Source organism: Mustela lutreola, chromosome 2, assembly GCF_030435805.1.
Source record: "Mustela lutreola isolate mMusLut2 chromosome 2, mMusLut2.pri, whole genome shotgun sequence".
Lineage (NCBI taxonomy): Eukaryota > Metazoa > Chordata > Mammalia > Carnivora > Mustelidae > Mustela > Mustela lutreola.
Genome location: NC_081291.1, coordinates 223,242,011 through 223,256,266, shown reverse-complemented (window position 1 = coordinate 223,256,266; position 14,256 = coordinate 223,242,011). Strand labels below are relative to the sequence as shown.

General features: G+C 65.7%; 1 protein-coding gene across 3 annotated transcripts; it reads left to right on the top strand.

Moving 5' to 3' along the window:
* The first annotated feature begins 3,244 nt into the window (after positions 1 to 3,244).
* On the top strand, positions 3,245 to 13,243 carry ICOSLG (inducible T cell costimulator ligand). 3 transcript variants are annotated; one of them, XM_059164891.1, is made up of 8 exons: positions 3,245 to 4,423; positions 6,507 to 6,547; positions 7,507 to 7,866; positions 8,309 to 8,602; positions 9,820 to 9,991; positions 10,621 to 10,655; positions 11,120 to 11,173; positions 11,569 to 13,243. In XM_059164891.1, the coding sequence occupies exons 1-8, from the start codon at positions 4,410 to 4,412 to the stop codon at positions 11,577 to 11,579; spliced, it is 981 nt and encodes a 326-aa protein (XP_059020874.1). In that variant the 5' UTR covers positions 3,245 to 4,409; the 3' UTR covers positions 11,580 to 13,243. The 3 variants fall into 3 exon arrangements, with proteins under 3 accessions (XP_059020874.1, XP_059020872.1, XP_059020873.1); XM_059164889.1 differs by having other exon boundaries at positions 3,752 to 4,423; positions 9,823 to 9,991; XM_059164890.1 differs by lacking the exon at positions 11,120 to 11,173 and having other exon boundaries at positions 3,758 to 4,423.
* Positions 13,244 to 14,256: the final 1,013 nt, after the last annotated feature.

Here is a 14,256-nt window from a genome sequence, read left to right as displayed (position 1 = left end):
CTCTCTCGGTGCCCTTGGCCATGCTGGCACGTGACCGCCGTAGGCCGTGATCGTGAAAACCACCCAGCCTGACGACAGCCGCAGGAAATCGCAGAATGTTACACTTGGCAAGCAAAGGGAGCACGGACAGAAGGACAGAGCAGGGCGCTCAGAGGCCAGATCCGAGCCCGAGGCACAAGCCCGCTGGGGCCCCTCGCACGAGAGGGACTTGCTCGCAGAAGGCGGGACCCCTGCGCACCCCGTCCGGTCGCAGAGCTGGCTTCAAGTCACACATAATGAACCCCAAAGTGATCTTTCCCAATGAGCCCGGGAATCCCCCAGGGATACAGATTAGATGGTAACAGACAGCTTGTCCTGGGCGTCGGGGCAGGGGCGACAAGCCCCCGGGGCCCATGCCGGCGCTGGGAGCCACGTGCACACCTTGCAGAGGAAAAGCGGGGCTAAAATTGGACCTCCTGAAGATCTTTTTAAAAAAATATCTTGAAGTAGAATATTCGTGGTAAGGATTAATTTTATGTTCCGACTCGGCTGGGCCACGGGGGCCAGGTATTTGCTCCAATGTTATTCTGGATGTTTCCGTGAAGGTGTTTTTGGATGAGGTTATGTTTAAATTGGTGGGCCCTGAATGGAGCAGATGACCTTTCACGACGTGGGGGCAGGCGGTCTGCAGGTCTGTGCCACCCCACCAAGTCGTACGCTGAAGTCTGAACCCCCAGGACGGTGTTGTCAGGACATGTTTGGGGCGGTGACTTGGGAATGGGACAAGTGGCCTCATCAAAGAGGCGCAGAGTGGTTCCCTGCCCCCCGTGCCGTAGGGGGACGCCACATGGGGACACCATGTGAGGGTGCGCGACAGGTGTGTGGCCAGGAGGAGGACTGTCACCCGCTCGGCCGGCCCCAGGCCTGGGACTTGCAGCTTTCAGAGCTGTGGGCCACACGTCTCCACCATTCAGAAGCCACCAGTGTGTGCTGTCTTGTTACAGCGGCCCAGGGGCCTGACACAGCGGGCCTCTGCCCACCCGAGAAGGCCTGAGGGGAACAGGTGGACCTCTGAGCAGGGCCCTCTCCAGCAGACGGCCTGTGGACTCTGGCGAACCCCCTCCCCACCCACAGACCCCAAAAGGTGTCCCTGTCCTGATCCCTGGAGCTTGTGAATGTCACCTTCTGTGGCCAGAAAGGATGCTGCCGATACGGTGACATCAGATGGGAAGATTGTCTGGGGTTACCCTGGGGAGGCCCTAAATGTGGTCACGAAGGTCCTTGTCAGGGGAGGCAGAGGGAGCCCTGACCTGGGACAGGGAAAGTCATGACCCTGGAGACAGAGAAGCCAAGAGAGCCTGGGGCCTCCAGGAGCAGAAGACAGGAGACGTCCCGCCCGGAGACCCCGGAGGAGCTGTGATCCAGGCAGCAGCCTCCCGAACTCGCAGACCACGCATTTCTGTTGCTTTGAGATGTCAAGCTTGTGGAGCTGTCGCCCGGCTGCCCCAGGAAACAGGCACACCCGCTGAGCTCCCTGGACCAGGGACCCCGCTGAGGGCTGCCCCCATGTCCAGGCTGTGCCGACGCCCAGGGAGCTGCTCAGGACGGCTGAGGGGGAAGCCTGGGTCTCAGCATCCAAGTGCAAGTGCACGCCGCCCCCTCCCACGGCCGAGACCTTGATCCCCAGCTGGACCACCAACCCGCTTGGTGCCCAGGGCTGCCTAGATGCTCCTCCAGCAGATTCTCCCTCCGCAGCCTCTGGCCGCCGGGGAAACATGGTGGCCCTGGAGGGGAAGAAAGGAACCCGCCAACTTCAGGGAGCCCCGAGGGCTGGTCTGCTTTTCCATAAAATAACTGTTTGTGGCCCACGCGCCAGTGTCCGTGCGAACGTTCGAAGTGTCTCTCACAAGCCCAGCACGGGAACCCGCTGCTTTTTGACTGTTCCCACTTGGCCAACAGGAACGTGCAGGCACAGAGGAGTTAAGTGACTCCCCGAGGTCACATAGCTCCTGGGAAGCCCAGCGGGGACTGGAGGCAGCATGCATGTACCAGGCCGAGGCGCCCCTTCCCCCCACGGCCCCGACTGGCTAGAAGTCCCCTCAGCAAACAGCCCCTGCGCTGAGTCCCAGCCCTCATTCCTGACAGGACCGGTGGCAGCGCAGCGCCCCTCAGCCCCCCAGGTTCACCCCTTCGAGCCCCTCGCCCACTCCCTCCCCGCTGCCCTGGAGCAGGCCTGGGCTGCATCGGGCTTCCGCAGACTACGCACCCTTCCCAGCCCAGCGCCCAAAAGCCCCTCGCACTTGGGGTCCACCCTTCCCCTAGCCCCTCCCCTATCCCCTCCCACGGCCGGGCCACATGGGCTCCCCGCCGGGCCTCCGGAGGCTGAGCGCTGCCCAGGCCTCGGCCAATCAGTGCAGCGTAGCCAGTCAGAGGGAGCCCGGGGATTTGCCCGCGGGGCCGAACCCAGGAGGGCTGGGAGGTGGAGGTGTCCGTGGCCGCTGATGCGCCTCTCCTGCGGATTTGGCCCGGGCGGGGCCCCCCCACGGACATCGCGTCTCCTTCCAGGCCCACCGGGCCTGACCCGGCGCCCCTCCCCCAAGCGTCCCCAGCTACATTTGTTCAAACTGCGGGCTTGGACGGCAACAGTTTTCCGGCCCGGGAGTGGGCAGCGTCCGGAGCCCCTGCGGGAGCCGGTTCACGCCCACACCGTGCTCTCCTAGCCGGATCTTACCTTTCCTCTGGGTCCCTGTCTCCCGCCCCCTTCACGGCGCCCCAAGTTCAGACGGGCCGGTGCCCCCACTGGACACGTGAACGGAGTCCCCTCCTGGCCCCCTGGCCGTGCCCTCCCCGACTAAAGGGGAGGGAATCCCGCTTGCCCCGTTGAAATCCTACACCCTAAGGGCCTAGCCTGCGGGACGGGGAAGCCCCTGAGCGCTCCGCCCGCGCTCCCCGCCCGGGTTTCACCTGCAGGTCCCGCCCCTGCGCTCAGCGGCCCCTGGTCCTGTGTCCCCCGTCCCCCCCCCCCCCCCGCTTCCGCTCCTGTTTGCACGGGAATGCTCACTTCCACCGAGCACAGATTGTTTTCGGAGCGGACCCCTCGCGCCCACAGAGGCCCTGGCCTGCAGTAGGTGCGCGCTAGTCTTTGCAGAGGGGCAGGCAGGCTGCTAGAGGTGGCTGGGGTCGGGGGAGCCCTCCTTGCTTGGCGCTCGCTTACACCCTGCCTTCTCCTGCGCCGGCCTCTGCCTCCCCATCAGCCTGGGAAGCGGACTTGGACAGGGTCCGGGGACACGGCGAGGACGCACTACTTCGCCAGCTCCCGGGACACCAGAGGTGGGGCGCCTGGGATCCCAGGCCCCTCCAGGGGCCGCCTCTGCAGGAAGGACACCCCAATCCCTTGCGGCCCCGCCTACCTCCCTGGCTCGTACCTGGCCTGCGCGGGACGTGGTGGAAGTGACTCACCCCGCCGGCCGCGCAGGGCAGGCCAAGGGCGCTGGGCAGGGTGAGGAAGGGAGCAGAGAGGCTTTCCTCCAGAAAAGAGGAGACGGGAACTGGCTTCCACGCAGCGGCCCCTCAGAGCCTTTACCAGCCACACATGCTGTGGCGTGTGGCGCAGGACCCCCCAAAGGATCCGGGGCGAAGCTGGGGCGGATCTCCCGGGCCCAGCGCTGGCCTGGAGAGGAGAGCCCGCCTGCCCTCCCGTCCGTCCGTTCACTCGTTCTGAAACGGCCGCAGGCTCTCACTTCCCCTAAGACTTGGAGGTCCTGACTCCCGTGGGTGAGAGGGAGGGCAGGGGGCAGGACGGCGGGCACTCGGCCCAGCCCAGCCTCGGGCCCGGAAGCGCCGGCTCCTGGGGCAGGGGGCGCGGTAGGCGCCGCGGCGGCCCGGGAGCTTGGGGGGCGCGGACGGTCTGTGCGACACGGGGGACAGCACGTGGCCTCCCACGGCCCCTCCAGCCTGGCAAGCCTCCCGCGGAGCCCTCGGCCGTCCCCCTGTCCGGGAACGCGCACCAGCACCCCGCCGCACCCGACTCCCCCGGACACCTTCGGCGCCCCGGTCCCCGCGCGGCGTGCCTGCGGGGAGGGCTACCTCGAGAGGCCTGTGGCCGAGCTTCCGTCCCGCTAGCCCCGCCCCCTGCCCCTCGTGAGCCCGACGGGGCAGGGGTGGGATCAGAGGCGAGGCCGGGCGGGGCCAGGGCAGGCTCTCGGCGCCGCGGCTGGCGGAGCGCTCAGAGCCTCGGAGGCGCGGGACGCGGAGGCTCAGCTGGGCTCCGGCGCCCCGAGAGCTCCCGCGGCCTGAGGATTCTCGCGCTCCGAGGTCTCCCGAGCTCCGAGGGCTCCCGCCGCCCGAGGTCTCCCGCGCTCCGGGGTCTCCCGCCGCCCGAGGTCTCTCCGGCTCCGAGGGCTCCCGCGACCCGAGGTCCCGCCCCCACCATGCGGCTGAGAAGGTGAGTGTGCGGGTGCCGGGGAAGGAGCGGCGGCGCCGCGGGGGCGGGGAGCAGGCTCCCGGGGTCGTCCGGTAGGACACCCGCTCACCTGGGGGCCCGGGCGGAATCCGTGGGAGGGTCGGCCCCGGGGCGCCAGGCGGCATCCGGAGCCCCTACCTGCAGGCGGGTGGCGTCCTCCCAGGGGTGGGGCAGGTGCCGGAGGACCGAGGGCAGCGCGTGGGTGTACTTGGAGGCGGGTCCCGCGGAGGAAGGGTGAGAGCGAAAGCGGAGTACCCGACAAGTGTCCCCGCGGCCTGGCGCACCCCCGCCCTGGCTCGGCCACCCACAGCAGATTGCCCAGAGGCACGCCATGACGTCGAAGTGCCAGGATCACTCTCCAAGAACAGCTGGTGCCCACTGGCTGGTGCCATGTCCTCCCCCACACGCCTAGGATCCCTGCCCCCATCAGCCGAGCCTGGGGGAGGAGGCGCTCAGGCCTGCCCATCACGCCGGGTCCCTGCTACTGGGAAGATGCGGCGCCAGCCTTGCTCCCAGCTTTTTGCCAGGATACCCACTTTGGGTGGAGTTGTGGGGTCGGCAGGCTGTGCTCCCCTTGATAAGCTGGTGTGGCCGTGTCATCTGGGTCCTGACATCCAGCCTTCCCTGTTATAAAATGTAGGTCCTTGAAGGTCACAGTCACCGTATCCCTGAGCCTGGGGGCTTGGCCTGGGGCCCAGGTGAAACAGCAGAGGCCTAGAAGGGCCCAAGAAATGGGCCCAGGGAGCACCCAGGGAGAAGGCAAACCTGTCTCCAGAGCCAGAACCCAGAGCATGTGCTCTTGTGCATGCCCCCAGAGAGCCCCCCGATAACCCACTGACGCCCTAGCAGGCGAATGTCCCCTGGACCCTCCGCACAGAAGGGGGGTCTGATGGGCACTGTGGGAGACTGTGGGTCTCCCGTGGGGAGTCACCAAGGGGTTTTCACAGCCTTGTGTCTTAGAAGGCAGCTCCGGCTCCAGGGAAGGGGGCTGGACAGGCAGGTCTGGGAGTTGTCCTTACGAGCTGGAATGGTGACCCCGACAGGCCGCGACTTCTGTAGGGCGTGGGGGAGCCCATGGTGGCCCAGGGTCTGGCTTGGCAGGACAGCAGTGCACGCCGGAACGTCCCCGCGAGGCACGGGCCTCCATGCCCCTCAGATGACAGCTGTTGGGGGCGGAGCGGGGGTGCCTTCGGGTCCAGAACTCAGGCAGCGGATGCAGGATCCTTGGAGGCTGCAGGACGGGGTGGCAGGGCGGAGGCATGCAGGGTGCGGAGTCTCCCAAGTCTAAGGTCTGCTTCAAGGAGTCTGGGAAGTCCCCAGAGGGATTTGCTGGCCCTTGGCGGGCGAGCTGCCTGCCTGCTCTGAGGAGCCTTAGAGCTGGTTTCTGGTTTCAGAATGACCGCGGCCCTTTCCTCCTCTGGGCTCCCCGGCAGCTCAGCGGCCGCTGCTGTTGGCCACGTTAGATCCTTTCTGTGTCCCAGACTTCTTTTTTTACGATCTATTTATTTATTTCAGAGGGAGAGAGAGAGAAGGAGTGGGAGGGGCAGAGAGAGGGACGGTCCGTGAGCAGACTGTCTGCGCCCCGGGACCTGGACCCGGAACTTGACCCTGAGGTCACGACTTGAGCCAAAACCAAGAGTTGGCGCTTCAGCCACTGAGCCACCCAGGCGCCCCTCTGTGCCCCCAAACTTAAATGTAGCTCTGCTACAGATCCCTTCAAAGTGTACTTTCCTGATTTCATGTAGTTTCTTGGAATCCATCCACGGCAAAGGCCAGGCCCGCGGAGGGCGGAGGGCTGTGACCTTGGGGAGGCTCCCACCATACCTGTGACCACACTGTTGGCATCGGGGAGCTGGCGGGTGGCTCAGGACTGGCGGCACTGCCGGGGGTGGCCCTGACCGCCCCACCAGCGGAGTCGTCCCACCACCCAGGAGCCACCGGACGGGCTGAGGCCGTGCGTGTGGTCACATCTCTCCCTGGGCACAACCACTCTGGCCGCGAGGAGCAGTGTGCCCTGTTTGGAAGGAGCAGGGGCTCACCCGCCTTTCTGGTTGTTTCTTTCCAGTCCCGGACTGCTCCTGCTGCTGCTCGGTGCCCTGCAAGCCGGTAGGTCCGGGGGGGTCTCCCGCGGGGCACCTCTTCCCTGACGCCCAGCGGAGCAGGGAGGCTGTGGGTGCAGGTGTCCTGGGGGTGCGGGTGTCCGCAGGGTCCTACCACGGCCTCTTGCCCCTCTGGGGGCCCCCGCGAGGAAGCTGAGTCCGGGGTTCGGGTAACGAGCAGACCAAAGGCCACGACAGGGGCTTGTGCAGGCCCCAGAGTCCTTGTTTGAGTTCGTGTTTCACGGAGGTAGAAGGCAGCTCGTTCTCCGTGTTTCAGTCCCTCTGCCCCCCGATGAGCTGGGGCCCCCTCTTTCTCCTGACCCCTTCGCCCCAGTTGGCCCCCAGGAATTTGCAAAGCCGCCACCATGCAGAAAAGCAAGGAACAGGGTTCGGCACCACGTGGAAGGCCGAGGGCTCGCCAAGCCTTCCAGCCCGGAGGGTGGCGTCCCGGGGGCACAGTGGCTCTCCCCGCGGGTGTTTCCGTGGTCCCGACGGTTGCACCACCCTGGGAACAGCCTGTCAGCCTTCCTGACGGAGTGCGAACATCAAGCGAAACTGTTTCCTTATAAATGTCTGAACTTGAAGAAAAAAAAAAAAAAAAAAAAAAAAAAAAAAAAACAAGAAAAAAGAAACATTTTATTTTGAATTAATTGGAAATACCCTGGAAGTAGCCGAAATAGTGCAGTGCGGGTCTGGGTGTCCCCCGTCCCCCCACTTCTCCCAAGGTTAGCCTCTCCTGTCAGGAGAGAAATCCACGTGCCTGCCCAAATTGCCTGAATTTGCAGTGTGCTCTCCCATTCCTACGTCCGTCTGATTAATACGTCGCGTTTCTGCTGACATGAGTCAGAAGTGGTGCTGGAGTCTGGCGTCTGGCGACCCAAAATCCTCCTCCCGTGCTCCCCGTCGAGCCAGTTTGCGGGCCAGAAACCAGCTGCAGAAAATCAGTTTCGTCTTTTCCCATCCCAGCGGATGCGCGAGAGCAGGAAGTCCGAGCGCTGGTGGGCAGCGACGTCCAGCTCAGCTGCGTCTTCCCCGAAAGCACCACTTTTGATCTAGACGACCTGTACGTGTACTGGCAAATCAGCGCCGTGGGCCACCCGACGACCGTGACCTACTACCTGTCGGGGAACAGCTCGGCGGGCCTCGAGGACAACCGCTACAGGGACAGGGCCTGGCTCTCGCCGGACAGCATGAGGCACGGCGACTTCTCCCTGCGTCTCTACAACGTCACCCCCCTCGACGAACAGAAGTTCAACTGCCTGGTGTTTAGGAAATCCTTGCAGTTACAAAAGATCTTGGACATGGTGGTGACGCTGCACGTGGCAGGTAAGACCACAGAGGCCGGCGGGACTCCCCCCACCCCAGCCTACGCCCCAAGCCTGTGTGGACAAGGCACGGTCCTGGGCTCGTTTCCGTCCGTAAAGAGCCTCCTAACGTCTCCAGGCGGGAATGCGTCTAAGCGGGTGTGGGGCTGAGCTGGTTGAAAATGCATCCGCCCCGTAGGAAGTTCCCTGTAGCCCGAGTTGACCTGGTCTCACGCATGAACCCCGAATCTTCCGTCTTTGCCTGGAATTCTGCAAATCGGCTCCAACTGGAGGTTCTGAACGAGATTAGGAGCGAGCGCTGTAAAGCACTAAGTGAGAGAGGACATAGGAAGGCAGTTCAGGCCGACCTAGGGCCTCAGCGCAGCAGACAGACGAGCCGTGTCATCGGAGTCGGGCGATGTGCCCCTCCGCTTCTGACCTCCCCCTGCCGCCCTCCCCTGCAGCGAACTACAGCGTGCCGGTGGTCCTGGCCCCGCGCGGCCCCTCCGATGACGCGGAGCTCACGTTCACGTGCACGTCCGTGAACGGCTACCCAAAGCCCAACGTGTACTGGATCAACAAGACGGACAACAGCGTGCTGCCCGAGGGCCTGCAGAACAGCACGGTCGTCCTGAACGCGCGCGGCTTGTACGACGTGGTCAGCGTCCTGCGCATCGGCTGGACGCCCAGCGCGAGCGTCGGCTGCTGCATCGGGAACGTCCTTCTGCACCAAAACCTCACGGGCCTGTGCCAGACAGGTAAGGTCCCCCGGGGTCCGCATGCTGAGGCCAGCCCGAGCCTGGGGGCCTGCGGTGACTCAGGGACCGGCCCCTGCAAGGGGTCTTGGCTGTGGCTTCCGAAAGCTGATAGGAAGCGGGAGGAGGTGACAGGTAGCCCTTGAAGGGCAGGAGCGGGGCTGGGCGTGCAGGGCACGTGGTGACGCAGTGGTCACTCTCAGGCTCAGCTTTGCTGACCCACTTTACGGACGAGGGACTGAGGCTGTGTAGGACCGGGCAGTGACGGCATCAGGACCAAAGCCAACGCCGGCTCCATCTACGAGCCCGTCAGAAGGCCAGAGCCACCACGCTGGGGCCTGGCTGCTGGAACCAGACCTGGCTGCTGGCTTGGGGTGTGGGGGGCTGGGGTGCAGGGTGCGGGCAGGTACTAGAGGCCCCGGGCTCTCTGTCTGTGTGTCCCCGTCATGACGTTGAGGTGACAGGGTCCCCGCAGCTGGCAGTGGGGTCCGCGGGCCTTGCCTGCTGCAGGAAAGTGTTGGTGCCCCAGGACCGCCCCCCGCCCCTGGGAACCTGCAGGTCCTGATGCCAAGTGGAGGGGAAGGCCGGGCTCCTTGGGCAGGAATGGGGAGAACCCGAGATGGCCGCAGCAGAGGGCAACGCGCGCACAAGCCTCCCGAGTGTGGGCCTGGGCCTGCGTGAGGCACACGCCGTGACCCCCGGGGACGGTGGCAGGGCCACCGTCTTCCTTCCAGAAATCAGAGCACAGCATTTTGATTCTGTGGTCACGGTCTCTGAGCCCAAACGGACCAGGACAAGGGTAGCACCAGACAGCCTGCCTCTGACCACGGCCTCTGAGCCGCGTTCTCCCCGCAGAGCAGCGTGGGCGGCGGGTGGAAGGGAAACCAGAAGGTTCGCCAGGCAGTGGTGTCGGCTCTGGCGCTGTGGGACCGCTGGGAGCCCGTACAAGCCCCCCACGCCCACACCCAGTGGGTCAGCACTTCCGGCCCAGGTGTGGGTGCTGCAGGGGCTCCCACAGCAGGTGGGGGTGTGGAGGGCTGCCTGTGCCCCCAGGAAGATGGGGGGCTCCCCTGAGGGACAGGACCCCTTCCCTCACCGGCCCAGGGTTTCAGCGTCCCCAGAACAGCACCTCCCTCAGGCTCCTCTTGCTGGGTTGGAAGGTCGGAAGGCCCTGCCTTTCCTCCGGACCCATGAACTCTTGGGTTCCTTTTCTCTTCCAGCAGAAACGTTCACGACCCCCGAACCCGGCAACACAGGGAGCCACACGGACGTCCGCAGGAGGGAGCACGGGGCGGTGCTGAGCACCCTGGCCGTGCTGGGCGTGGTCGTGGCCGTGGCCGTGGCCACTGGCTGGGTGTGTAGGAGCCGATGTCCCCGCGGGTTTCCAACCAGGTAAGGGACTGGGCGCCGGGGCTCAGGGCTGAGCGTTTCTCGGGTTGGTGTGAGCCAGCTGCCTTGTTGAAGGTGTGGGCGCAGCAGGAGGCCGTGTCCTCGCATGGGGCAGGAGCGGCTGCTTCTGAGCGTAGAGGTCAGGACGGGGTCCGTTTCCGTGGACGCTGAGCTGCCTTTGGTCCTGAACTCTGGCCAAAGTTAAGACAGATGGGGAAAGTCTGGGTGTTGACCCTCGAAAACCAAGCAGCACGACTCGCAGAAAAGCCCAGAACATGAATGGAGTCACATCCCAAGGGTCAACCAGGAAGGACCCTGGGGTGGGCAAGGGAGGTCTCCCCTGGGGCGGGAGGCTGGCGGGCATCCCCTAAGATACTCACAAAGGTGGGGACCGTCCAGATCTTTCATGGGGTGAGGGCCTGGGTCGCTGCTGGATGGACAAGTTGGTTCCAAGCAGGAGCCTTTCCCTGGGGCCTCCGGTGCGAGGCCAATCCGTCATTGCAGAGAGACTTCCCACAGACGCGGCCCTAACCCGCTGCCGATCAGGCCAGGCCCCGGGGAGGCGCCCCCGGGAGCGGCCCCTCCCCCGCCCTCTGCTGCCCACCCTGAGTGCTTCTGGTTCCTTCCCACAGGTGCCCGGCCGCAAAGCCAGAGCGGACGATCCCTGGTGAGTGGGCGGCCAGGGCAGGGGCCCGCGGAGGGCGCGTGCGGGTTACGGGAGTGGGTGTGAGCACTACTTGATGGCCAGGGGTAGACGTTTCTGTGTTCAGAGACACGGTGAACCCCCGGGGAGCCCCTGGGGAGCCCCTCGGGAAGCTGCTTCCCACTTGCCCCCTCTGGCGTGTGATCCGTCCTTGCTGACCTTGGGTGACAGGATTTTCCAGACACACACGGCGGCAGGGAGCCTGGGATGGTGACCGCCGGGCACAGCCCCCGAGCTTCACCCTCCCCCTGGGGCCCCGCCCTCCCCACCCCACCCCCACGGGGCCCACGGGAGGCCAGACACGGAGCCCATTGTCAGAGAACAGCTACGTGTGCGAGGCGAGCTCCCCAGTCCCAGGAGCCAAGGTCGATGTGGCCCCCCCAGATTGGGGAACACCCACCCACAGAGCCTCCGTCTCCCACACGCAGGTGCCTCGGGCTGCGAGAACCAAGGGGCCGGCGTGCACTTGACAGCCCCAACAAGTGAGCCCCCGCTCCGAGCCCCATGAGCCCGTCCGGCCCTGTGGCCGCCCGGGGGAGGTCGGGCCCCAGCTGGGCATGAAATGCAGCAACCCCCAGGGGGGCCCCATTGGTCCCGGGAACCTGCTCCCAGCGGCGGACAGGCGGGCGGCCCGGGATGTGCTCCTGGGGCCACGCGGGCCCGTGTCCCACAGCCTGAGACCAGCAACTCACCAAACCCTTAGGGCCTGCCTGTTCTTAGGGTGGACGGAAGCACACTGTCCGTGGGTTTTCAAAGTTTTGGGCCCTTTGTTTCCACCCGTCTAAGTCCCCAGAAAAGTCAGCCGTCTGCCTCCCCTCCCCCAGAAGATAGCAGGTGCTGGTCCCGTGACTCCGCTTCCCTTCTTTTTCTTTCTAAGACTGTGTCTGATGCGAACTCGCCACCCGGGAGGTGGACAGGGCTGCTGGGAGATGCCCCCAGGAGGATGGCGGACGGCGGCTTGAGAAGTGACTCGGGCAGGCCCGGTGGGCAAGGGGGACCATCTGCCCCCAGCAGCGGCATTAACAAGGGGTTTTCGTGGACGCGGGGCCTTTCCGGCCTGGAAGGCACATGCAGGCCCCTGCCTGACCCCAGGGACAGCGCCCCAGGGGCTGCCGGATCCCAGAACGAGGACAAGGACCTCTCGAGTCAGCGGGACACACGTGCCCCCACGTGGGCGGGCTCCCAGGCTCCGGCGCTTCGCGATGGCTCCCTCCCCCACCCACCCCTGCAGCCCGTGGGGCCCTTCTCTACATCCGAAACCCATGGGGGTTGGGGGCAGTGTGGCTTTCCTGAGACTGGCGGAGGGCGTCTCCCTCAGGAGGAAGAACGAGCGTGCGGGCTCTCCTGCGACCGCCCTGCTGGGTGAAGGTGACCCTGGGGTGTCTGTGAGACACGGAGGCGCCAGTGTCTCCCTCCCGCCCCCCGAGACGAGGGCCGTGGGTCTGCATGTGTGTGTCTGTCCGGGATGCCAGTCACAGTCACGGTCAACGCTGCAAAACCCCTGACAGACTCCCGGGGCTCTGTGTTCCTCTGAGATCCTCACTGGGAAGAAACCCCGATCTTGTTTGTTTTGGCCCAAAGCTGGATTTCCCTCCGAAAAAGTCAGTGGAATTTTTCGAGAAGGTAGTCTGCTCTCGGGCAGCCCTGGCAGGAGCCCCGGCCTCCGAGGGCGCAGAGGGAACAACCCAGAAACTCGCTCAGGCCGGACAGGGAGTGCGTCTCTGGAGACACAGCTTCGCCAGGGGCCGTCCAGGGCCCTCAGGGACAGCATGACACGCATGGAGGGGGCGTCCTCCTGCGTCAGAATGTGGCGTGAGTTCCATGCCGCCCTCTGCACCCGTCATCCCCGGCCCGCCCCGAAGGGACAAACGCCAGGCTCCTTGGAGCCCCCCGGGCCCTGGGGGAGGCCCGCAGGGTGTGCGGCCCACGGCTCTGGCCGTTCCCATGTTGTGGCCCCAAAGGAGTCGAGCTGCTCGTGCTTCCAGAAGCTTCTGTGAAGGAGGCTGCCAGGTGACGCAGCATGCACAGCCCCTGGGAAACGCAGCCTGTCGTCCTGCCTGCGGTCACTCAGCACTGATGGCGTCAGGAGCCCCCAGGCCTGGACCCGGACTGGGACAAACACGAGGGCCAGGCTCGGGGCGAAGCTGAGCCCAGCACTTTCTGGGAGAAACTGTCCGCGTCTGTTTCTGTCCCCAGAGCTCCCCTCATGGCTCTGAGGCCAGCGCGGCGAGACCGTGAGCGTCCGGCCGCGGGAAGCATGAGAAGGGACGCAGGGGGACGGGGTCGGGGGCGTCCGGAGCGGAAGCATGAGGATGGCTGGGGTGCGGGGAGTGGGCGCAGGACCTGCCACCAGCCCTGGGCGCCCACCCTGCAGCCTGCGGCAGACCCTGCTCACAGGGCGCCCCCCGGGCAGGACCCAGCGTGGTCTGGGAGCAGGTACAGTGACCCCTCGCCCTTCGGCCTGGACATCACCGTCTGTGGGCGGGTCGGAGACCATTGTTCTCACGTCCGCTTCTGCAAACCTGGTTTATGAGAATACAAGATGAAAACGGTGTCTGTGTCCGGCGGCTTCCCCCGCCGGCCTGGCTTGTCCTTCCCGCTGGCCTAGGGCCCCCTGCCCCGTCGGTGTTCACCCCGGGGGGTCATGTCCCCCGGGGACGTTGGGCGAGCTGGCGGCATGTCAGGTTGTCACACGCGGGGTTGCCACTGGCCTTTAATGGGGAGAGGGACCCAGAACGGCCGCCACAGAGAAGCTCCCCGCCGTGAGGGTCCGTGACCGGGAGCGCAAATCCCTGCCCTCCGCTGGCCCCTGGCCCTGGGAGGCAGGGTGAATCCCCTGTCCCCTGCCACATGGGGGCTCCTGGCCCACGGCTGTCTGTGGCGTAGGACAGGGGATTCTGGGGCCAGGCTGGGGAACGTCTCCCATCAGGCTCCTTCCCGTTCAGCCTGGCTCCTTCCCGAGCTGGAACCGTCTCTGTGCGCTCCGCGCCTGGCCAGAGGCCCTGCCCCGACACCTGTGCCCTTGGGAGTCCTGGCCTCGGGGGCCTCCCGCCACGGCCGCTCACCGCCACGGCCGCTCACCTGCACGTGGCAGGGACGGGAAGACCACTGGGGAGGAGGAGCCCGGGTGAGCGCGCAGGACAGCTCGTCACGAGGGCAGGGGACAGAAGGGTCAGCAGCCTGTGTGGCCTGAGGCAGACGCTTGTCCCTGCTGTGGGGCGAGGAGGCGGAACGAGCTGCTGCCCACTGGCCCAGCTGCTCAGATGCCTTCTAGAAGCCTGGCCAGTGTGTCGGCCCCCACCCTGGGGGGGGCAGCTGTGGTTTTCTGATGGCCATTTGGGCCGGGGCTGGAGCCGGCAAGTGAGCTCTGGGCAGAATGGAAGGTCCCCCAGCCCCACGCCTGGTCCCTACCCCCCCATTCCCAGCTTTCCAAAAATAAGGCAGTCACTCCGGTGGGACCTGAGATCATTCTGTCCTTGGAGACGGACTGCACCGCGACACCCCAGCAGCTCCTGGGGCTTCTCCAGCCCTGACAGGGTGCCCCAGGCCCTTCCTTCACCCCGGC

Bases quoted from the DNA above. Each gene is read 5' to 3' on its own strand.
- ICOSLG (XM_059164891.1), top strand. The intron at 6,548-7,506 runs GTAGGTCCGGGG...TTCCCATCCCAG, and splicing joins GCTCGGTGCCCTGCAAGCCG to CGGATGCGCGAGAGCAGGAA. The intron at 7,867-8,308 runs GTAAGACCACAG...CCTCCCCTGCAG, and splicing joins GGTGACGCTGCACGTGGCAG to CGAACTACAGCGTGCCGGTG.